Below are 25,725 nucleotides of genomic sequence, written 5' to 3'. Positions count from 1 at the left end.
CAACCCGGTGATGGTGCACGGTGATCCAGTGCGGTAATCTCCCGGTAATCTCCCGGTGATGGTGCATGGTGATCCAGTGCGGTAATCTCCCGGTGATGGTGCACGGTGATCCAGTGCGGTAATCTCCCGGTAACTCCCGGTGATGGTGCACGGTGATCCAGTGCGGTAATCTCCCAGTGATGGTGCACGGTGGTCCAGTGCGGTAATCTCCCGGTAATCTCCCGGTGATAGTGCACGGTGATCCAGTGCGGTAATCTCCCGGTAATCTCCCGGTGATGGTGCATGGTGATCCAGTGCGGTAATCTCCCGGTGATGGTGCACGGTGGTCCAGTGCGGTAATCTCCCGGTAATCTCCCGGTGATAGTGCACGGTGATCCAGTGCGGTAATCTCCCGGTGATGGTGCACGGTGGTCCAGTGCGGTAATCTCCCGGTAATCTCCCGGTGATAGTGCACGGTGATCCAGTGCGGTAATCTCTCGGTGATGGTGCACGGTGATCCAGTGCGGTAATCTCCCGGTGATGGTGCACGGTGGTCCCGTGCGGTAATCTCCCGGTGATGGTGCACGGTGGTCCAGTGTGGTAATCTCCCGGTGATGGTGCACGGTGATCCAGTGAGGTAATGCAGGAATCCAGACAGATGACGACGACAAAGAACAAGAAGAAAATCCACAATAAATCCAAGAGACGAACACGGGAACAGGAACACACACCGGGGAATCCACAACGATCTGACAACATGAGACACCAGTTTCTGAACATATAAAGGGAACAAACAAGTAGTAACAGCTGGCGCCGCTAATCAGTGGTGATCAGCGGCCATGGCCACTTATGTTATGTTATGTATCACACACACACACACACACAAACCAACACACAAGACTAGAGAGAGACAGTGAATTCATGAATCGTGACACATATGGTAAAGACTATGCAGTTTTATTTTTTTACATTTGATTATTAAATTTTTGTATAGTATGCATTATAAGAGAATAAATGATCACTCTCTGATTATTAAACCATTGTTTTTTCATGTTGGAAGTTGTTTTATTTAAATTATTATTATTATCAATAATAATAATAATTTTCTGTGTTGACTTAGTTTAATGTATAATGTGTTCAGATAAACAATTTTAGAACACATATTGTTTTTCTTTGTCACATGTCTACTAGCAATATTGTTGTGTGAGTTTGTTGTGTTCAGAACGACTTGAAAGTCTGCTAGTGGTTGATCCGGAGTTGTTCAGTGTATGATGCCTAATTTTGCCCATCTGAAATGGCGCTAGAACAAGTTCAGACTGAATATGCATCCCAATCTCTGTTAGATAAAGTATTTGTGCGTCTTTTGGACTTGAGGACCACCGTAATCAGACTAGATAACAGGGGTATCTTTCCCTACAACCCTACCTCACTTTCTAAAACTGTTAAACAGCGTAGAAGCCCTGAGAAACAGGATTAGTTAGTTAGCTTTGACTTAAAGCTAACTGAGTCTTTAAATTTATACAGATATGACCTATTTCAGGAGATATTTTGTGAATGATTATTGCATTTCACCAGAACAAAGTACAGATTACGTTTTTCTCAAGACATCAAAGCAAACTTTGATTGTGATCATAAACGAGCGTAGTTTTAGGAACCTTTATCTTCCCAAAATGGGCAAATTATAAAATAAAATTCCATGTTCCATTGTGTGATTAAGTCGTATGCCAGTCCCACCCCACTTTAAAATTATTATTATTCCAAATTATTTTCCTGTTTTTTCTCACTTTTGCAATCATCTTTAATTCAATCGTAGAAATATGTAGGATAATCTCAGGACGGAGGGTTCCACTGAAGTCCAAGCATGGCGTCAACTCTGAATCCCAGCTTCACCTCTCTCTCCTGAGGACAATAGGCCACTCTTACATGCAGCTCCACGTCTGATCCTCATCCGGGCACTGAATGACATGCTAGGTCCCCCACAAGAACGACATATACATATATATACCACATATATATAAACAGAGTCGTGACCAGAATGCCGACATGGTCATCCATCCATCACAACTCAGAGGTGATTGGGTTCCCGAATGAGACCCCATTTGCCAGTGTTCGAGGTATTGTTGAACGCGACTGACAGATTGGTAACTTATAGTATGTAAAGCAGGCCTTTGTTAAAACATTAAAACATTCAAATTGTGTGAGGAAATACAAACTTTAGCATGGGCTTGAATCATTTGATAAATGAAACAGAAATAACATTGACCTTTGTTCTAAAATCATTCCCTGTGTGCGAGGAAACAGAAACTTTAGTAAGGGTTTCAATAATTGAATTTAGCAATCGATGAAACAGAAATAACTTGTATTTAGGTAATATTTACTGAAAACATTTCTATGTTTAACTCTTATTATCCCTTTTCAGTAGTTTCACATTCTCTGTAAGAAGCCACAAATGGCAAGTTAAAACTGATTAGAGCCCATAGTTACAAAATCACAATATGCATATAGAATAAGAAGCTAACCTATTTTTAGGTTTTGAATATCTTAATTTATTTTTTTATTTTTTTGCCTAAAGGCCAATTCAAACATGCATTTGCCTTAATAATTTAATATTTTGCTGTAACAAGAATGTGTTGTGTTCCTTCAGCTATAGCCATCATATCCAAAACATGAATGTTTTTCACAGTGTTATGATGGGCTAGTCAGGAAATATCCACAGTTTGTGTAATATCAGTGTATAATAAAATGACGTTGGGGAATATGTAGCAATGTGAAATGGTCTGAGGAGAAACTTATCAGTGTTTTATGATCTGTACAATCCCTCTCTCATAGTGGACTTTGATACATAATTAAGGCTTTAAGAATGTGTGACTCATAATATGTAAACCATGAACTCAGGTCAGTAAATCACATTGAGTTGGACATTCGAAGGTGCACAAGCTGAGATTACACACCGAGGCTGCTGGGTATTATTTTTCATGTGTTTGGACACTGGATTCGTTTAGGGAAATGATTCTGATAAACTACACATCTTCATTCATTTTGATCCTGAGTCTGTCTCTCATTTCAGGTAGGGAGAAAAATATACATCAAATTGTCATAAATAGTCTGTCACTTTAATTTGTTTTCCTTTGTTACACATTTACTTTGTTTCATTTTCCCGCTCTTTGCTGGTTTTTGATTAATTGGCACACCTGTTCATTTTTGAGTTCATCGTCCCTCAGTTTTGCTTTATTTAACAAGACCATTCAGCTGTTTTGAAATACTTTGAGTATCTTCATCCTCATTGGACGCTGTTTAGATCCTGTTATGACTTGTTCCTGTTTTGACACAACCGTCAAACCTATTCGATGTGAAAACGGTGGAACTCCACATGCAAACAACCTGTCCTGTATCTGTCCGGCTGCTTATACGGGGAGATTATGCAGTTATGTCAACAATGAAATTGCAGTCAAAGGTTTGTTAAAAAATCTATCAAATATAAATAAATGATTGTATGATTAACTTTTATCTCTACGTCTTCATATGCCAATTTCTTTGGAATTATTTTGCAACAATGTAATCGTCAGAATGAAAATTTGTGCAGTTGTTTTTCCCAGTAAGATTGGTCTCATTAATTAAAATGTGGTGTATTAAAATTTCTTCAAAGCTTAATAAATGGTATCTCGACTACATGAGATGGGCAGGATGCCCTTTTTAGTTTTAATTAGTTGTTACATTTTATACTTTCTTAAAATTTTTAAGCACCGAGTGAACTACACATTAAAACGCATCTCAGTTATTTCAGTAATGTTTGATGTTGAAATATTCTAAACATTCTGCATGTTTTTAATCACAGTTCTGCAAAAGCTTAAAGTTTACACAAATAACTCCCAACTGGCCTCTGCATATGAATTGTATTTTAGAGATAAAACACAAATGCATAAATCAGATTTGTGGCACAATACATTATCAATAAGAATTCCCATTTCGAATAATTTAATTGTTACTAGAAACCGAGACACTACTTAGAAAACGTCAGAAAAGGATTCAGTGAAAAAAGGAGAGCATTAGGAGAGGAGATATACAGAGAGAACAACAATTAATTTGGGGAAGCAAAATAAATAAATAAATACAGTAGCATAGATTTTCAATTTAAATCAGGCAATTGATTATACTTGTATTTACTTTCATTGTATTTATAATTTGTTTTGACTCTTTCTTTATTCTCCAGGCTAAAAAGCTGTGTTGAGGCTACATCTTTCTGAAAACTGCTGTTCTGTTGGATGGCAAAGTGACGTGTGTGACTCCGTGCCGTAACAATAATCCTCAATCAATATATCATACAATCATCTGTACAGTTCCTGAACAAGGACCAACCTGCAACTATCCTACTATCACTATATAATTATTTAACTATAGTGGTGGTTAAAGATCTGGGCTAGATACGGAAATACTGTACGTCTGTCCCCGACACAGCCTGAGTAATAAACGCATCTACTAAATGGCTAGTTTGATTATAGAAATATAAATACATGCTTAAATTGGTTTGTAAGTAATATCAAAAGTTTGAATCCTTCTGATAGGATGAAATATTTCATGCGATCAAGACCAATGATTGTAGAACTGGAATGATTTAAACGAAACAAAAGCAATTACAAAGCAATAGTAACAAATATGTACAGATGTCTTTATGAAAATTGAAAAGGACTTATAATGCATGTAAAGGCTTTCCAATGCAGTTGTTGTTGATAATAAGAGTAAGCTGTTTAGAAACCGAGTCCATGCAGACGGATGTAAACGCAAACAAATGTCTTTCTTTATTACTTGTTGTGCTCCATTAAACATCATCTCATAAACTTCTTGTGGCCTTTCCTTGTACACACACACACACACACGCACACGCACACGCACACACACACACACACACACACACACACACACACACACACACACACACACACACACACACACACCTTAGACAGCAAAATACTAAAATCCAGCTTGAGATACACTGCCATGTGGTCAAAAAAACGAAAACAAAATCCCGATTACCACTTGTGTCTCAGGTGCTCTAGTTCTACACAGCGCCACCCAGTGGACAAAAAACTTTACCTTACAACAAATGGCTCCGACACATCGGCCCCTTAGTTGATTATGACATATTGCCATATCAATTACAAATTCATACAAATGCAGCCATACATACCAATTCAAGTTTCGTACAAATGTATGTAGGAGACAGTAAATTCAAACACTTAAAATGTCGAATGCCCTATTTTAATCTGCTTCTAAGATGTTACTTTTAGTTTGAACTTTTACTGAACGTAGCAAACCCTGGTTGTCAGGATAGGTCTCCACAACTCTTCCAAGTAGTCATGAAGCTCGTGTGCTGAAGAATCAGCAATAATCACGATCTCTCCGGGGCTAAAACTTTGTTGTTCTTTGTTCCACTTTCGTCGCTTTTGTAACAAGGCTAAGTATTCCTGTACCCGTCGTTTCCAGAAGAGATTGGAAATATCTTGCACGTCTCCATCTCTTTTTTGGCATACAGATCAGATCTTTCAAACAACCCAGTGCAATGCAGGATTTCCTCTCGTAAGCAGAATGTGATTTGGGCTTCCGAATCATTAGGATCATTGGATAGTTTAGAGATATCGATCATTCAAAATAGCTTCCGCTTCACACAAGACTTCTTCATCCAATGTTTGTTGTCGAAGGACTACACAAAGAATTTGTCTCACCATTCGAATTATACGCTCCCATGCTCCACCGAAATGAGAGCCCGTCATAAAACCCATTTCTTTTGTTTTGTATCTTTATGTTGTTCAGATATTAAATGTTTCCCTGCCATTGATGGAATTTTTCGGCTTCCCGTGTTTCCACTGTTATACGGTAGGGGGCGCTATAACACATCTTCTGAAAGAGTACAGAATCTCCTGATCAAAACACACGTGAAGAAGATGCAAAAAAGAGGAATCTCATATGTAAACTGACGCAATAATAAACATTAAACAGCATAAATCAAAATTGTCTAAAGTTACTGAATGAAGTGTCGAACCGACGAACGGTTAAACACCGTGAAGCTTTGAGGTGTTGATGGACTCGATCGACTCAGTGTTTTGAAGTGTTCTGAATATGAACCAGATGTAGTCTTTCACAAAAACGTGATTTATCAGCTTTTTTGCCTAAAATGTTGCTTCTTTTATGAAACTTGCCCACATTCAAGAGTTGATTAAAAATGCATGAACGTATTTTTTTTTTTGTTTAAAAGCAGAGGGTTATTCATTTTTACACCGTGTGTCCTAACCAGATGCGATGCGATTCAAGCGACAAATAATCAAGCCCCGTTCACACTACAAGCGACTTTGTCGCTGCATGTCGCCAGTGGCTGGCGATGAGGTCGCTAGTGGGCGTTCCCACTACTGGTTGCCTTTATAAATGACATCCAATGATGTGGAAAAGGATCATGCGCGCTCCACTCCTGTTGGTTGTCGCTTCCGAAAGTCGCTCTTCATTTGCATAAAGTTAAACAGATCTCAACTTTGTCGCGTCGCCAGACACGCCCCATCCGGTCGCCAACGGTCGCTGTCACGAGTGTGTTTAAACTTGAGGAACGCCCATCAACTTACAAATGTGGAGAGGCGTGCGACACCACGCTTCAGATGTGTCGCAAAAGTGGATCAGTACCGTGATGGTGCAGATCCACTTGTCCGTGCGACACTTCTGTTGCGCAGCGCTCCACTTTATTCCTATGGGTGACGTCACGCGACTTTAACGCGCCCGCAAAGCATCCCGGGAAGGCGGCGCTTCATTTGGAAAAATGCTGCATGTCAAAAAGCTGGCCGATGCCCATCTTTATGCAAATGAATTCCGTTGAACGCGACGCGACTATCCAATAGAAGCAGAGCATATGTAGACGGGGGGAAGTGTCTCGCAGGTCCTCTGTTCTAGACTGGCCGCTGGCTCAAAACCACACCGGTAGCGGTAAACTTGAGGAACGCCCATCAAAGTACAAATGTGGGGAGGCGTCGCGACACCACGCTACAGTCGTGTCCTTACCGTGAGTCTGTCCACACGCGACGCGACTGTGGGACGCGTCAAAATCAATGAAAACCCACAGCCAATCAGAACAGCGTGTGGGCGGAGTCTCGCGGCAAGTGCACAGAGAGTAATCCTGACGGCACTCGCAAAGATAATGGATACTAATCAAATTCACAAACATTACACTATTTAAACATTATAAAAAATACATAGGCTATTGAGTTACTAAAACAATCTTTGTCAAATAATACATTGTTTGTTCACAGTTTGTACGTTCTTGTTTCCATTTGTTTCATTTCACGATCTGAGGTGAATTATCCATTGTTGCTTTTACGGCTGCAAAGCTGGAGCACTAAATGATATTCAAAGTCACATTACATGCTTTTAACATTAAATAAAGCACATAAACAGTACCTGAGATTATCATTGCCACACTTGTGTTTGTTGTTCCAGCGTGACGTCGCAGAAAAATAGAAACCGTTTCTAAAATAGAATCGTGTGTCGCCGTCGCGTCGCGGCTGGTTAGGACAAACTCTGATTAACATGGAAAAGACGCCTTTTATCGCGCGTCGCGTCGCGTCGCGTGTAGTTAGGACACGGTGTTACGTTACATTACATATTACATGTTCAGATATTCATACAAGAAAATATTCTGGAGGCCATGAAACTTTTGTGAAAATGGTCTAAAACGCTGGCGGGGAAAGAGTTAAAAACGGCAGTGGTAGCGCTAAGCGAACCAGGGCTAAATTAATAATTTCCTTTTTTTTTGGAGCAAAAGATCCAAGAGAACCTCGAGTGAGTTCACTAGTGTAACAGCGCAGCGCTTCTGTGTTGTACGTCACACGCATCACACACATGACCAGCGTCGGCCAATAGTGAGGCTACGTGTGACGTAGCTCTACGCTATCACACTACGCTAACTGACTCGAGGCCCACAGAGAAGGAAATGAATAGTTGAAATAAAGTCGTTATTTTTGTTTGTTTTTGCACACAAAAAGTATTCTCGTCACTTGATAAATTTAAGATTGAGCCACTGTAGTCACTTGGACTATTTTAACGATGTCTTTAATAACTTTTCGGGGAACAAGTGTCAATCCCTTAGAAGCCTATGGAGGAGTGATCCAGCTCTCAGATTTAATCACAAATATCTTAATTCGTGTTCTGAAGATGAACGAAGGACTTACGGAGTTGAACAACATGAGGGAGAGTAAATACTGACAGAATTTACATTTTTGGGTGAACTATCCCTTTAAAATTATAGAAGAACATGCCATTTTTTATATATTGATTTAATCATGTTTACTGCTGAATTAATGGGGGAAAGTTTGCTTTTCATGTCCTCGTTATCATCATGAAATTGTAATGTGTTACGGTTTATGAAAATAAATCAATGTTATTGCTATAATAGTATAATTCTTTCACAGTCTATGTAGTTATAGTTCTTTACGTAGAGACAGAATTTGATTATATTTAACAATCATATTTCAGTAAGAGTCATCAAGGATCAAACAAGTTATAAGTGTTTCACTGTTTACTAATATTGTGAACTTAAGAACATTTGTTTATTCACTTCATCAGTTTGTTACAGTTAGAGTAAAAAAATATTGAATAATATTTGAGAATATTTTGACCATTTTTCAGACGTACCGAGTTATTTCTTTTATTGATAAGATATTGATCGGTTAGGTCTCTTACACAAGTGAAGGTGTGTTCGGGTGATGTGCTTAAACTAGCGTGTTTATCTCTCACACACACACACACACACACTGGTTGGTGAGATTACAAGCGAGAAAAGATTAAGCAAATGAAGTCTGAAGCGGTCTCAGAATAACTCCTAGTCTCCAGCTTTCCTGTTCGGCGTATGACAGCGCTTGTGCGTGACTAAATGTTCACATTAACTCGCTCGAAATGAGGAACACAGTGAGTATTGTCCAACCTCTATGACTGTACATGTAATGTTGTGTTTTTTAGACTGGGGAAGTGTTTTCTGGAGCGGTTTTGTCGTCACCGGGTAAATCTTCCACGGATAAAGCTGCATTCAGAGTATTAAGGGACATTAGTTTAGAAAATGTATGCTTTCTAAACGTAAAAAGCCAATACCGTTTCCTTATAGTAACTTAATGATAGAATGTTCATAGATTTAATCCTGAGTATCAAAATGAATATTGGATTTTTTCCCCCAGTGAAAGTATCTTACTATAGTTTACCTTTTAAAGAATTCCTTTTCCACATAAATTGTGTAAGATAGTTGTTTACGGTTTATAATACAGTGATTATAAAGATGTAGTGGTATTAAGTGGCTGATTATTTGAGCATGTCTCTGACTGGACAGTTCTGGTGATGGTTTAATCCAGACCTGTTGAACAGTAAACAACACCTGCCATTAAAGCTGATGTACAGTCTGTGATCTGCTGTCCGGATCCACAAAAACAGGCTTCAACAACTCAGGGTATAGCTATATGCTGCATTTAAAGAAAATGCAATCACAAAGCTTATTTGTAATGTGGTTGAAAACATAATCCAATATTATCTCCAATAATGTTCAATATTATAACAAATCTGCTGAAAAGATATGTTGTGTTTGGAAGCTGTAGCATTTAAAGACATAAAACACACTTCCAACTAAGGATCACTGGAAAAACGAACCTCTACCTACATTTTTCGTTAAACGCAAAAAACAACAACAATACATGCAAATCATTGCAGTTTCCATCTGAAATGAACAATAGAGACAGTAAAACAGAAGGGCAGATTATTGATTAACTCTTTCACCACCACTGACGGATATTTTTTGTATTTTCACTGTTATACGGTAGGGGGCGCTATTACACATCTACTGAAAGAGTACAGAATCTCCTGATCAAAACACACGTGAAGAAGATGCAGAAACATGCAATATCACATGTAAGCAGATGCATATGATATGAAAAATAACGCGATCGTCAATTTTAAATGACAGAAATCAAAACCGCGTAATTTTACTGAATAAAATGTCGACCCAGGAAGGGTTAACGACTGTGTTAGTATTAGGGGTGTTGATGGACTCGATCTACTCCATCTGTGTTTGATCATCGTTCTGAATCTGAGAGCGTTTTTCTGAGCTTTTTACTGAATGTTGCTTTTTATAATGAAACTTACCCACATTCAACTGTTGACAGAAAAATGCATGAATGCACAGGATATGTTCTCTATCTTTTGATATATAATATATGTTTAGATATTCATACAACAAAGTATTCTGGCCATGAAACCTTTGTGAAATTATCAGAAATGCTGACGGTGGCTGGCAACTCTTTTTTTTTTACGCTGGCGGGAAAAGAGTTCATAAAGACGTATTTACACGTGGTCCCTTGCAAAATACTGTTTTATGATCTCAAAACACTTTCACCATAGTGCATGATTTGTAAACTAATACAGTTTAAGGTTTGCATCACATAACCAGCTCTATTTGTTTGTCTTTTCTGGCGTAGTAAACTTGCAGCAGTGCAGTCGCGATGTGAAGCGCTCGGGTACGAGTAATGGTACTAAATGTTACTAAAATGGCATGTTGCTTCAGAAAATGGGTTTTTATCCCACTTTTGTTAAAACTATCGGGTTTAGTGTAAGTGGTGCGTTATTTTCAAACTCCATAAACCATTAACTTTGCACCACTTAATCCAGAACTGTCGTGACTCGTGATACGTACAACAACCTACGTAAAAAAAAAAAACATTCCCAGATACATGTACATCTTAAGATAAAACTGATCACGCTTTAAGCGCCACCCACTAGACATTTCAATTGCAAAGTGCAAAACGTGCAAAATGCAACGTAAAATCATTTTGCAGAAATGCAGCCACAGGTATGTTTTTCTCAATGAGTATTATATATTTCCCTCCAACTGGTGTCTATAATATTAAAGTCCCCCTGTAGTCGATAATTGTATCCCTTTAAACTCCTCTTTGATCACCAAAATGACATATTTTAAAAAAAATCTCCTTGAAAAAAATGTTGTCTTGCCTTAAAATATCTTGAATGTAACTCGACACCCTCGCCTCATTTAGTAGCCTATTTGCAGTGGTTCTATGAATATGCAAATGAGCCCCGCCTCCACTCACTCACTCAGAGATCCACTCGTTGACGATCACACGTTGATCTGATTGGTTACAAGGTAGTTTGTGACGTCAGAAACACCAGCGATTTCAAAGCGTGTTTTTGAGACTGTCTTTGGTTCACTGCAGTTTTAAGGAGAATATACTCAGCAATGCTGTCGACTTATGAATTTACACATGGTTTGTCATAAAGCGTATTAAAAACAACACATACACATATAAACAACATTAAACGCTGGAATTTCACCATCTGGATGCTTTCACTTGGTCAAAAGCATGATTGCATGGTTTGTTACTATTTAAGTGGCCATAATCATTCTACATTTTTGAGTTCTTTAAGTTAATTTCATGCGTTCCTTCATGTAGGATGCGGTTGAATCGTGATGATGATGATGATGATGAGTGAAGCTCCGGTTGTGAAGAAGGCTGTTCCCCCGGCCCAGTCCACCGCTAGCGGTCACACTCAGATGACCTACCGGCAACCGTACATCTCGGAGAAGACCTCCTCTAAACACGTGTGCTTTTACAAAAGTGGAGACTCCCAGTTCAGTGGTATACCTGTGATCATCAACAACCGCACCTTTAAAACCTTCGAGGCTCTCTTGGATAGCTTATCGAAGCGTGTGCCTCTGCCGTTTGGAGTTCGCACCATCACAACTCCTCGAGGTCATACGTCGGTTCGGTCGCTTGAACAGTTGCATCATGGACACTCCTACATTTGTTCTGATCGCAGAACCGTCAAACCCATTGACCTGGAGCGCGCGCGCCGGAAGCCGCCGCCCTGGTACCACGCTCGACCCGTTAGCGCCCGGCGATTAGCATGGTACACGCACAGCCCTGCTCAACACGGACTCTACAGCGCGAGAAGGAACGAGCGGGTCCTGCTGCATACGCCAAAACGCCTCGTGCTTTTCCGTAACGGAGAGCCAGAAGTGAAACACACGCTGACGCTGCAGAGAAGGACCACATACTCATTCGAAGCACTCTTAGATCACATGTCAGAGGTCATGCACTTCCCTGTCCTCAAGTTACACACACCTGAAGGGAGAAGGGTAAGGATTTTCCCGGCAGATTGCATTCATTTTTAATTGCAATATTTTATTTTTCATTCAGTTCGGTAACACTTTACAATAAGGTTCGTTAGTTAACATGAACTAATAATGAACTGCATGTTTACAGCATTTATTAATCTTTGTTAATGTTAAATTCAACATTTACTAATACTTTATTAAAATCTTTTTGTAACATTAGTTAATGCAATGTGAACTAACATTGAACAACTGTATTTTTTATTAACAAACATTAACAAGGATTAATAAATAAAGTAACAAATGGATTGTTCATTTAGTTAATACATTAATTAATGGTAACTAATGAAACTTATTGTAAAGCGTTAACTTCAGTTCTTTAAATCTAACATTTAAATTGGTTTTTCGATTTAAAGGATTAGTTCACTTCAGAATGAAAATTTCCTGATAATTTACTCTCCTCCACGTCATCCAAGATGTTCATGTCTTTCTTTCTTCAGTTTTTGAGGAAAACACTCCAGGATTTTCTCCATATAGTGACTTCAATGGAGTCCAACGGGTCGAAGGTCCAAATGTGAGTTTCAGTGCAGCTTCAAAGTCTCGACACGATCCATCCGAGGAATAAGAGTCTGATCTACACAAACCAGCGCACATTTATAACAAAATAAACATTTATATACTTTTAACCACTAATGCTCATCTTGCACTAGCTGTGATGCGACCCACATTACGTAATCAGGTTGAAAGGTCAAGCGTGACGTAGGCGTAAGAACAGATCTAGTGTTTACAAAGCAAATGTGCAAAGACTAAGTCAAATGCCATTTACAAAAAAAATTTAATAAATAAAAGGTAAAACAATGATGTTGGACAATTTTGAAGTAGAAGGTCATGAACTCGAGAAGAAAGTGAGTTTTTTGCCCTTCCCTCATCTTCCGCCTACATCAGGTTATCACCTGACCTATCCAACCTGATTACGTAATGTGTGAAGTCGTGAGCATTTGTGCAAGATGAGCATTTGTGGTTAAAAAGTATATTTAATTATTTTTAGAAAATGACAGATGGTTTGGCTAGATACGACCCTTATATCTAGGCTGGGATCGTGTAGAGCCTTTAAAGTTGCAATTTGGACCTTCAACCCGTTGGACCCCATTGAAGTCCACTATATTTAATAATATTGATCTTAATTTCTTTTCGACTGAAGAAAGAAAGTCATGAACATCTTGGATGACGTGGGGGAGAGTAAATTATCAGTAAATTTTAATTCTGATGTGAACTAATCCCGTAATTTGGTCCATTGAACTGAAAGGATTAAATGTGTGTTGTTGTTTTTTTGTTGTTGTTACATGCACGCTTTTGACACATTGAAACAAAAAGAAACTATAACTCTATTTCCAGAGTGTTTTATTTGATTAGAGAGTGACCATGTCAGTAGTGGCTCTGGTGTAAAGCTGGCCAGTCATAAATAGCTTTTACAGACCGAGGAAGACCTTCTGCCCAGTGATGCTAATCCTCTTTACCATTTCATCCTATTATACTCTGCAATCTGGGATAGAACATTGAAGGGAATAAGAGGCATGCCATATAGACTACCAAACCAGCTTTATTAATAATGCTAACCTTAAGTGTTCTTCAGAGCATGATTACTATTTATGGTTATTATTGAAGTACACATTCAATAGAGTAACACCTATACATATATATATTCAATGAGAAACCTTTGGTGTGTCACACAGATACGATGGAAAAGGGAAATGTATCGTCATGATGACATTATATATTGGGGTATAAGTTTGCCATTTTGACATATATGTTGGGGTGTGATTTTCAATTTAATCAGCCAATATTTATTTATATTTATTTTATTTACACCATTTAGAAATGTTTGAGCATGTAACCCAACCCTTACCCCCTAAACATACCCATTTGTGTATTGTATAGTGGTCAACCGATATATCGCCTAGGCCGATATATATCGGCTGATATTTGGCATTTTTTAAATATCGGCATTGACCGATAAGTGTTTCTGATTGGCCGATGTGTTGGAATCGGGACTTTTATTTTGACAGCGCTCCGGACTTTTATCACTCACATTCTCCGTCTTCATTAGTTTACAATCTCTATCCGTCATATCTCTAATACTTTGTTACACAGAACTGGTAAACAAAGAAAGTAAATGGTATGCGAAAAAGTAAAGCGTAGCTTTTATATTATTTGTAACAGAAAAGGCAAACAATCAGGCTAAAATACTTTTTCATTTACCGTCAACATTCAGCAAATGCGCATCTACATCATTTAAACAAATCTCTGAATATCTAATAAACATTTAATTTCACAAACCTTGCAGATTTAATCGAATCCAGCTGTGATATCTTGAGAAGTGTGCGTTTGTAGCCTCATAAACGTGTTCCTGCGAGTGACGGTCGGTCCGTGCGCAGTGAGTGAATGTGAACAGAAGATCAGCTTCACAGGAGACGCCATCAAAAACTTTAAATCCTTCATTTTAAAATATGCTGTGCAATATCCAGTTGCCCACTGTGTCATATTCATATCAGTTTCACCGTGAGCTGTAAAATTAGCGTTATCTTGTCTTTATTAGAAAAAATATGATTACCAGTGCACACGAAATGACCAGATTACTGAGTGCCCTGTTACAGTGTTTACTTCCTTTTTATTCACATATTCATGTATTTTTAAAAAAAAAAATTGTGAAAAATAGTGTTATAGGATTGCAGATTTAAGAAGTTGCCATCTAAAGTATAAGGATGTTTATTTTAAAGATTTGTTTTCTAATTTATTTCTAATTTATTAAATATTGATTAAAATAAATATAAACATATATATATATATATATATATATATATATATATAGGCCATTAGCCGAAACAGACCCAAAAACGATCGCCCTCTCCATCCGCCATGAAGCTCATGTGCAGTGATTAAAACCTTGCGCTCTGTTCTTGGGGTGGGATTAGGTGCTCCAAAAAACTACTACTTTTACAAATGCAAAGTATGCGTCTTAATCTGACGGATATGGCAAACAACTGAAAGCAACGGAGTGCCCTGAAAGTCCTGACCAAGTGTCAATATGTGATGGGTTGGAAGTGAGAATGTGTTCATATTCTCTCTATAAATCCATATGGGCCTCAGTTAGTCCAATAATTTAGTGCTGATAATACAAGAACACCTTTCAGGTGTGACGATTACCTGAATAGCATCACTCCAATTCATTGGCTGATGTCGCTTGACACCACCTAAAAAGTGCTGCATAATCAGCTGCTTATAATGAGGGTTTTCCACTACACAGTACCAGCTCCCCTCAGCTCGACTCGCCTTTGTTTGGTTTTCCACAGCGTAAAAGTTGTACCTGTACCTGCTTTCGGGGACTTTTTTTCGTATCACCTCCGGTGAGGTTCTGAGCGAGCTGAGGCGATACTAAAATGTGACGTGTAAACACGGCAGACTGCTGATTGGTCAGAGAGAATCGTCACTATTCACTGCGTCATCATTGCACGCGCCAGACGGAGTATTCTGAATAACCCCGCCATTTTTAAATAGTTTGGCCAGAGATTGCGTGATTTTTAAATAGATATAACTTTACCCATGGCAACTCGGAAGAATACGCCATGTGAGAAACAGCCACATCCCGAGGATCAAAAACAGACACTCGATTTCCTCCATTGTCCTGTGTGTGGATAGCGGGTGTGCGTCGCGTTGAAGATTACGTCACGGCAGTTTCATGCGGCTTCGCTATGACGACCAGGTACTATTGGGGAGGTACTATCTGCAATGGAAAACGGAGCTAAAAGCGAGCCGAGACGAGGCGAGTCGAGTTGAGCTGGTACTGGTAATGGAAAAGCGCCTTAAGAGTGTGCTAGCATAATCACCATATATAGCTTCCACCTCTACCAGCCTGCGTAACAAGCATGTTAACCACACACTACAACATCTAACCCTGATCAAAAACTGAGAAGCAGGTGTTAATCCTCTGTTCAAATTTCTCTATAAAATCCAATATAAACTATACTGGCCAAGAGGAGGCCAGGAACCATTGGTGATATCAATCCGCAGACCTCATAGGTGCACAAAATTGCTTTCACAAACTTCTGGAATAGCCTTTTAGGCTACACCCTTTGTTCAGTCCCTGAAACAAATAAAGAACTGTTCAGACTCACGTCACTGGCTGCTAGTGCAGTCAATGTAAATCTGCAATGCTCTTACACAACATACACATCCTCTCATCCTCTGCCAAGTCTGCACTCATTCCCTCATCCTTATGTCATCCCAAACCTGTACGACTCTCTGTCTTCTGTCGAGCACAAAACAAGATATTTTTTGAAGAATTGAAGAACTGTCAATTAGTATAAAAATGACATCGGGCCCTACTGCCCTTTATTAAAGTCACACTCTGCTTGAATTTGACTTTGTTAATAACTCTTAATTTTAATAAAGGACCTAATCCAACAATTATGAAGTGCACTGTATTGTAGAATGACTACTAACTACGCTAATATTTTATATCTGCTTTATTGACAAATGATAAAGATGTTTTTACATTATCAGGTGGATGGGCTTCCCGCATTGATCTTATGCTCTGGGGTATTGGTGGCCGCTGGCCGAGAACCCTTCAAAAAAAGCAACTATGATGTCCAGAAGTCATCTCCATCAAAGTGGCTACCGGCTAAAAGACTGGGACGGCGGCGTCCAATAACCAGTAAGTTGATTCAGTTTACTTTTATTCCAGTACAGAGCTCAACTGCTATAATAAGGAGGAGAAAATAACTTTGCAGATATTCAATACTTTAAAACGTGTATTATATGTTACACTGCATGTCAAGATAATCTACTACTGAGACTGTCTTGAAGCAAGTGCTGAGGCATTCATATCTAGTGTAATACCTACAGTGACCCACTTTCTTCAATATGGATTATAGGATACATGCTCTCTCTCTAATCTGTGTTCCTATTTTTCTCACTTGCATTGCTTTACTGCTGTCCTGACTTGATCAAACAACTCTTCATCTGTCAACATCACCAACATTATAAAGGAAAAAAGAAATCCCGCAGCGCCAAATCTTGTCCCTTCTCCCTATCTTCAGAAAGCTACATTGTGAATCAAATACAAAACAGTTTGCCAGGAAGTATGTGTGATTTTCCAAGCAACCCAAATGGCTCTGTGGAAGCAGCTACTGGATATCATCTTGCGTCAGTTTCTGAAACAGAAATAATCACCAGTCTGGATAGTGAGAGAGAGGATGATTCACACATGCCCTCTGATGATGACATTGAGAAATCCTTTCGAGTCAATCAAGATGGAAGTATGACCGTTGAAATGAAGGTACGCCTCACTATTAAAGAGGAGGAAACAATACATTGGACCACCACAGTCAGCCGCTCCAATGTGTGCAATCAATTTATAGCAGACACTCTTCCCTGTCCTGACCTGGAAGCTAATTTACCTGATAGCTTACCCCCTCAAAATTATCCTGGTGCTATAGAGGTCAGCGAGAGTGACCCCAATGAAGACTGTAAGGTAAATCAACAAAGTGAGATCAATGGAGGTGCAGCAAGCATGGAGTTAGAGCGGCTTTCTTCACCACTTACTCACAAACAAGGATCCATCGAGAGCATCATAACTGCTAGTGATACAGACATTCATAAGAACTCTTCAAACTCTTACATGGAAGATCTGGACAATGGAGAGGTGAAGCAGAACCACCCTGTTCCCAAGCCTCGATGCACTCTTCCCTCTGATACGAACACCACCACACCGCAACAATCCAGTAACTACAGATCTTCAGAAGTCCTCCAGTTCCAGGACGATCAGAAAAATACATTGTTACACATCTATGAAGAGCAGATTTGTCAAGAGAACTTCTCAGGCAATACGCAACATGGCTATATAGCATCTTCTGACACAGTATCCTCAGATAAAACGTTCCATTACTTTAATGAAGATATGAAATCTGAGACCTTGGCAACTATCAAATGCGAGTCAATTAGGAAAAATGATAAACCATATGCTTACACTAACGAAACAAACACCTCCTCAACACAAAGGGCCATGGTGTCAGTAACACCAGTTACTGTATCCTCAGAAGCCTCGGTATCTAGAGGAGTTATTACTGTTGATACAACCACAAAGAGGAAGTCAGTGAGAGTAATAGTGAAAAAGAATCACTTGTTTAGGTCTGCTTACCCAGAAAGAAAGCAGAGAGATAAAAAAGATGACATCCTGAAAGAAATAAAGAAAATAAGAGCTGATATATTGAGACAGAAAGGAGCTATAAAACATTTCAGAGCAAAAGCTGTTCAAAAACTTCTGAAAAGGAGAAATAATAGTGGGAATGGACTAAAGCCTCAAACAGAGTGTGTTCAACTGAGTACAGACGACCCAAGCCCACAATTAGTTGAAAAAGAACAAAACAACATACAAGTGCAAGCTGATAGTTTCACTCTGCCAAAGGAAAACCTGCATAATGCATCACTCAGCAAAGGCACAATGACACAGCAAACATCAGAATATGTTGAACTCTGGCTACAATCTCAACAGATTCCAGCACAGTCCTGTTTAGAAGCAATACCCAAAAATAACACAATGGTAAAAGCATCACTGTTCAATTATCAATCTTCTAAGACAATACAACCATCTGCAAAGGACACATTTGATGAGAAAGGAATCCATGTATATTCACCAAACACCAAAAAGCCAGCACTTTCAGACAAAGAACAAAGTGATCACTTAACAAAAACAAATGGATATCAACAGATTTCTGAGCTAATAAGTAAGACCTCCTCGTATGACACAGAAAATACTTTGAGGGGACCAGTTAATATCCAAACAAAGCCTCTAAAAGAACTGATAGATCTGCCAGCACAAAAATACTATACTGTTAAAATGGCTGTAAGGCCCGATATGAAGCCAGTACTTGATCAGCTTTGCAATTCCATTCAGTCACTTCGTGAGATCACACAACAAAAGAGGTCATTATGTTTGAAAACATCCAAATGTCTGCCAGATTTTTCTTCATCCTTGGCATCTACGTTTAGCTCTTCCTCCAGAGTACTCCTTGCCTTTCTTTCTATCATGACTTTAAAGGATGGCTTAAGCCATTTAAATACATGTTGTCAGACTGAGGCCGACCTAAGCAGTTCTGAGGCAATGCTCATGCTGCAGTCTCTAAAGGAACTGGCAGTAATAGAGAATGCAGAACATCTAAGGATAAGTCTATATGACCTCTACAACTCAGCATCTGTTCAGTTGCTCCAGAACTGGAAGGGCTTTCAAGTACTGAGCAATAAAGCAAGAAGTAGCAGTGGGAGTGAGTCCCATCACAGGTCAAGTATAGAGGAGGAAGAACATTCAATCCAAGTGCTGATGGAACATCTAGGTGTTCCTGAGAGGGTTCGAGAGGAGCTGGCAGCCCTCAACCATGCAGATGTAGAGTACATGATTTGCAATCAGATGGAAGACACTGACGCAGTAAGTGATTCACTCCCAGAAATGAATATGAATGGCGTTTCAGAGCACCGCTCTAAAGAGCAGATGGTTAGTTTCTCAGAGTTTGTGCTGGAAGATTATGTGAGCATCTATGTTAAATCAGTTATTGATAGAGCTATAAATGCACACCTCACAGCAGGCTCACATGCAAGACCTGATATGGACAATCTTGTGATCACTGATAGATACCAACAAGATTTGAGAAATGAGATATTTTCCAATATTAAGAGAACTTTTCAGGGTGATTCAATACCTGACTCAGATATCTGCGAGGATATGTCATCTAGTGAATCTAGCTATGGGGCAGAAATGTGCAGAGAGATGGGGTTGATAAGAACAGGTTTGCAAGGAATGGTGAAAGGAAGACGCAAGCGACAAGAAGAAGAAACCATCAAGAAACATCAGGAAAAGGAAGAAAGACAATGGGAAATTGATGAGGGGAGAGGTACATGGGAAGAAAGTGGTTCTGAAGTAGAGAAGACATTAAAAGAGGTCATAGGAAAAGCTGTAAATGAGATTGTAAAAGACAAAGATACTGTTGAAGATGTGGGAACTAAATTATCAGAAGAGTCACTTATTACATGTACTGGAAAACAAAATGTATCTGTGAAAGAAAAGGTCCGCCAACAGGAGGAGAACAAGAGTGAGATCTTTCCTGAGGAAAGGACTTTCAATAAAGAAATTAATCTTACTGTGAAAAGTTCTGGACTGAAAGATTTAGATGTCTCAAAAGAGAAGATATCAGGACATTGGAACAATGAGATTCAGACCATTCAAACTCAAGATCAGTTGCACAATAAAAGAGAGAGGACTGAGAGGGATGTTGCATTACCTGAGGTGCAAGGCATTTCTCATTTTGTTCATATTGAATCAAATCTAGAAGTGGATGAAGACTTGTCACATCAAGACTTGTCAATGGAAAGTGGGACTTATTCAGAAGAGGAACAAGTGATCCTAGAAGCGCCAGAATGCTACACCATCTACCAGGAGGACTTTGAGGAGATGTCTAATGAAGCCAACCAGTGTGAAGAAAATGAGATTCATTTTAAGGAAGAAATAGCAAGCACTGTTGCAAAGCTTATCTGCAGTCTACAAGACCAGGAAAAAACAGTGTGTAAGAGACCTTATAATACAGCACAAACATTTGGCGAACAGCTCTTGAACCACATCAATGCACCAAATCTAGAGGCAGCAGAGATTACCAGAACCACAGATAGGGCATCAATGGATTCAATCTCATCCTCATTAGCATTCAGCTATGATTCCAAAAACAGTGCTTTGCCAAAAGATTCAGAGGTACACATTCAGACCAACAAAGTGAAATCCATCAGAGACATGTTTCTTGCTAAGAACACTACAGGCATACAGCAGAGACAGACACAGCCGAGAAGTTCTGATTCGGCAGAATACCAATTTGAATCTTCTAACAAAAAAGAACACCAATCCTCAGATGTATCAAGAGAAGAAGAAGATCCATGCAAGTTGTCCATTGCCAAAGGTTATGTAAAAAGGACTATTGAGCATCTTTATGGACAAGGCTCTAAAGGATCTAGTTCTGATGAGAAGAGATCTTCTTCAGCCCACAAAGTCAAGAAAAGAGAAGGCCTTAAAGCTACAAATTCCCCCAGGCTGCCCTCGATCAATGAGGCTCACACAAATGCCATACAGGATTTATCTTACTTTAATGCCACAAGCACAAGAGACGGCTTCAATGAGCCAACGCATTGCATTACTCTGAATGCGAGGATTAGACCAAATGATGCAGTCCTAATTGATAAGGGTCGCTGGTTATGTAGGGAAAACCAAACGAGTCCGAAATCTTGTCCAGAGAATGAAGACACACCCAAGCATGTAAAGTCAGAGCAGGATTCTGGGAAAGAGGATATTCCATATTCCCTATTTGGCCCTTCTACTATCATACCTGACAAGGATTCGTCTCTCACAGAACAAGGGGAAAATACTGGGTGCCCAGGGAGGACATTCACATACTTTCACCTTCCAAACGCCAATGATTCAGAAATACAGCCAGATGAGCAAAAAACTGACACTCCAGAGGGGAAAACAGGGAACAAGGTTAGTCCTCTTACAGAGCCTCCTAAATGTTGGTCTGAAAAACACAGCATTGTATCTGTCTTGACACCACCTTCTAATAAGGTGCATCCAATGACAGAAACTACACCTCCAGTAGTTACCCAGCCAACTAAAGGACAAAGCACTGAAGTCACAAGACGCTCTGCAGAACCTGATGCACTGGAGATTATATATATGTTTTGTGGACAACACTGCCCCATACTCTAAACTTGCTTCAGAGTGTAAATTCATTTATTTGTACTATATCATCATTAGTCCTCACCTTAACATGAACCAACATGAACTCAAACTGAGAAGAACAAATGCTAGACTGGCGTTGGGCAAGCTTTCAGGTTACTTAAAGAATTTGTCAAACAAAGTTTGGTGGGCAGAACTTTGAAAAAGATGTGTTTAAGGTGATATTACAACCAAGTATGCACAGTTCGTAGTATTTCAATATAGTAGTATTTCAGTGCTCCAACCCTGATCAAACTCACCCGTCTGTGGCGTTCTGAAGGTGTGTTTGATTAGGGATGATCTCGAGGGCCAGAGATGCCCAGCCCTGGTCTACTCTGTCTGTCCCTGATGAAAAGCAGTAGCCGCTGTGCTAGCCGTGGATTAGCCTTTAGGGAAGATTGATTCGCACAGAACGAACTACAGCGAACTGAATGGCAAAAGAGACCATTTACACAGAATGCTTTTTTGTTTTTGAATAAATGCAAGACGCAGTGCATTGGAACGGAAAAATGTGCAAGATCTCAAGATGCCTTTTTAAAAGTTGAACTTCTTGGCACCAATTTTACTCCAGAATAAGACAATTAATGAATGGGATCAACAAGTTTCTGTTGCAACTCCTCTTGCACATTATAAACAGAGATTATGCTCAAAACCCTCTGGGCAACAACTCTCCAGCCTTCATTTGCATGACAAGCTCTTTCACGAATTGTGCATTCTTGTTTTTTTCCCCCATCAACTAGGATGCAAGGAAAGAAAAAGAGGATAAAGAAATCAAAGAAAAATATATTTGTTCATTGAAATATTCATGATCACTTGATCACGCTTTAAGCGGTATCAGCTGAGCTCAAGTGATCTGCCCTCATGTTGTTGAGGTTTGGTTATGAATTTCATAAGAAACATGAATAAAGCAAGATGCCCTGTTGAAATATGTGAAATGTATGGTTTATTTAAAGGGCATATCTAGTGGAATTACAAAAATACAGCATATTTGCAAATATTGCGTGTCACGCCTCCCCCAACTAAAACATCACAAACAAAGCTCTTGTCAGGTAAAATTAGGCTAACCTGAATATTGAATTCAATTCAATTGAATAGCGAACACTGTCTAGAGTATCTGTACACTGCATCTGCACTGGGTTATTGTTTCGACATGACACGACCCAACTGTTGAGTCTGTCCGCACCGGACACAAAGTAACCACTATAAACTGGTGCATTGGTCTTTCTGGACGGGTGCATGCTGGTGTTGTATTGAAGTGTTCATTGTAGTGCGTTGCATCCTCATGCCTTGTTTGCGTTGACGTGTTCAAGAGCTTTTTTTAATCTTTGAAGCTCTAAATGCAGCGAACTTCAGCTTGCACTCCTGAAACCAAAACTGAGTGTCTTTTTCAATGTAACGTATCAGGCATGGTCCCACGGCAGCTAAACACCCTCTGGCTCCACAGTTTATGAATTTTTATGCTCAAAGCATATTCATGTGATTTCTATTCATCAGACAGTGTATGTTGTGTGACCATGCTGCCTGTGACCACTATGGGAAAGTTGGATATCACATTTACTTTAAACAAGAATAAATTTATGTTTGTAAATTTTATTTATTTGTAAATGCAAGGCTTTTTAGAAATTTTAAGAAAACGGTAGATTTGTACAAACTTGTTATTTTAGAAGTCATTATACCTCATGCAATCTAAGTTCCAAAAATATGTTTTTTACAGTAAAGCTATAGAAGAACCGGTTTGGGTTCCTAAAATAACCTTTTTTTGTTTGTTTTTTCATAGTGCAAAGAATAAATAAGAATTCTACAAAATAATTAAATCATCTGAAGAACTTTTATTTTGATGGTCCACTTCAGTTATTCTACTTACTGTAAGTAACTTGTCAAATAGAAGTCAACTAACTCTTACTACAGTATTAGTAGACTGTTAGTTTTAGTAGAATAAGTTGATATTTACTTGCAAAGTTACTTATAGTCAGTAGTGTCTGAAATGGACTATCAAAATAAAGTGTCACCACCTTTTTTATATATAATTAACCTATAGTTTCTTTACAGAACTATAGATGCCAATTAAGAAACCTTTACTTGCAAAAGTCTATGTATGAAATATGAGTGTGAAGAAGCTCAATACAGTAAGACTGTGTTGTGTACGGTACAATACGCACAAATAACTTATACTGTTGTCAAAATGAGACTCCTCAATCAATGGCAGCTGATGTGTATTAATCATTTTTAAAACAAAATGTAATAATTTGTTCAGTTAAACGTATGTGTTTATGTTGTCCTCTTTTTCATGAACTGGAGATCTTTCTTTCTCTGCCATAGACTGTAAATCCACTTAGTGGCAGCAGAAGTTTCCACATAAATCTTGACAAAATTAAAGATGTTGAATTATTGATTGTGTCTTTTCTGTGATGTTTGTTTTGCTCACATCAGTGTAATTTATACCCTGTGCACGATAACACTAATTAAAATGCTTTTTAAATGAATAGTAATCATGCACGTTTCATTTAGTTAATGCAGTGTTTACGTGGAATATTCATACATTTTATTTGAGATTAGACTGCATGACTATTTAAAATGAGCTTGTTGAAGGTGAAAAAGGTCATTAGAATATTGAACATGTTGAGTTCAGTTAACTGGAATTAGTGGGACACTATATATGTACACATCCATTATTAATCTTGTGCCTAACATGATGAAAACGGCTTTGTTAATGTTTCTTGTCCCCTCACAATGACAGAAAACTAATTACACGTTACATATAGGCCTATTTTCAGTTCAAAATGGCGAAAATAGACAAAACTATATAAGTTTGCCTGATTATTTCTTTATCATTCGTCTACCATTTATGACCTAAGTTTGATATATGATATAAAATAAGTTTATCTACTTACATCTTATCTCGCACTTGACCGTACGCGTCGAGTCGCACTGTTAAAATTCGCGCTCAGTGAACATAAAGCCCGCCTACCTTAATTTAATTGGTCATCTCAAATATTCTGACATTGACGAGCAGTGACAGACCAATGAGGCTCAGATGAACACACACACACACACACACACACACACACCACTCTGTTTCTGACGTGCTCTATGCTCGGCGCCGCTGCGGATTGAAGATGAAGAACGCGCTGAATCTGATTATAACAAGACTGAAGCGAACACTAATTTGTGTAGCATACATAATCACAAATTTTTTAGGGGGCTAGGCATTAGTTTAGGGGGGCTGAAGCCACCCTAAAAAGGGCCTAGCGACGCCCCTGGTTGCAGATTTATTCAACGTTGCAATAGCGTTGAATAAATATTTTCGTCTGGTTAGATACTGATTATCAATCTCTCAAACTCGATCTAAACCACTATGCTAACTGTCGGTCTCGTACATCCGCCATGAAAACCCATTTCAACATGCTGCGATTTGGAATATTAATTTCAAATACTATTAAGGGTGAATAGCATGTGAATAGGGACCGATTGGGACGCAGCGAGAGACTTTAGACAGGGATGAATAGCAAACATGCAATCAGAAAACTACAAACCGACTACAATCCTAACTGGAAAAAGTTACAAAAGTTCCAAGCTGGGGTTGTAACATTTGGGGGATTTATTTTATGGCACCAAAATCTTTTTTTTTACTTCACAGAAATGCTTAATTTCTTCTTTATTACTAAAACCGTTAAACTAATAAAAACCAAAATAAAAATGCATATATTTAGACTATACAAACGATTCATTAATACAATTACATTTGTTTCTGAAACCCACTGTTCTGCTGGGACCAGGATGACTTCACATGTGGAACATCTAT

The 25,725-nt window shown here is 38.9% G+C and overlaps 1 protein-coding gene across 2 annotated transcripts; it reads left to right on the top strand.

Annotated features, from left to right (window-relative positions):
- Window positions 1–8,795: 8,795 nt before the first annotated feature.
- Window positions 8,796–23,756, top strand: LOC143710573 (uncharacterized). Of its 2 annotated transcripts, XM_077201493.1 has the most exons (4): window positions 8,796–8,919; window positions 11,457–12,142; window positions 16,679–16,829; window positions 17,164–23,756. In XM_077201493.1, exons 2-4 carry the CDS (start codon window positions 11,474–11,476, stop codon window positions 21,912–21,914), a joined length of 5,571 nt encoding a protein of 1,856 aa, XP_077057608.1. In that variant the 5' UTR covers window positions 8,796–8,919; window positions 11,457–11,473; the 3' UTR covers window positions 21,915–23,756. The 2 variants fall into 2 exon arrangements, with proteins under 2 accessions (XP_077057608.1, XP_077057609.1); XM_077201494.1 differs by lacking the exon at window positions 11,457–12,142 and having other exon boundaries at window positions 8,820–8,919.
- The last annotated feature ends 1,969 nt before the right edge of the window (window positions 23,757–25,725 follow it).

The sequence above is a fragment of the Siphateles boraxobius genome, unplaced genomic scaffold, assembly GCF_051911475.1.
Source record: "Siphateles boraxobius isolate OS27281-9 unplaced genomic scaffold, OSU_SipBor_1 48, whole genome shotgun sequence".
NCBI lineage: Eukaryota > Metazoa > Chordata > Actinopteri > Cypriniformes > Leuciscidae > Siphateles > Siphateles boraxobius.
Note: the sequence above shows the minus strand (reverse complement) of the source record. Positions and strands in the feature narration are given on the sequence as shown.

Coding starts and splice junctions, on each gene's coding strand:
- LOC143710573 (XM_077201493.1), top strand. CDS start 11,474: ATGATGATGATGATGATGAGTGAAGCTCCGGTTGTGAAGAAGGCTGTT. Junction 12,143..16,678: donor ACACACCTGAAGGGAGAAGG/GTAAGGATTTTC, acceptor TTACATTATCAG/GTGGATGGGCTTCCCGCATT. Junction 16,830..17,163: donor ACGGCGGCGTCCAATAACCA/GTAAGTTGATTC, acceptor AACATTATAAAG/GAAAAAAGAAATCCCGCAGC.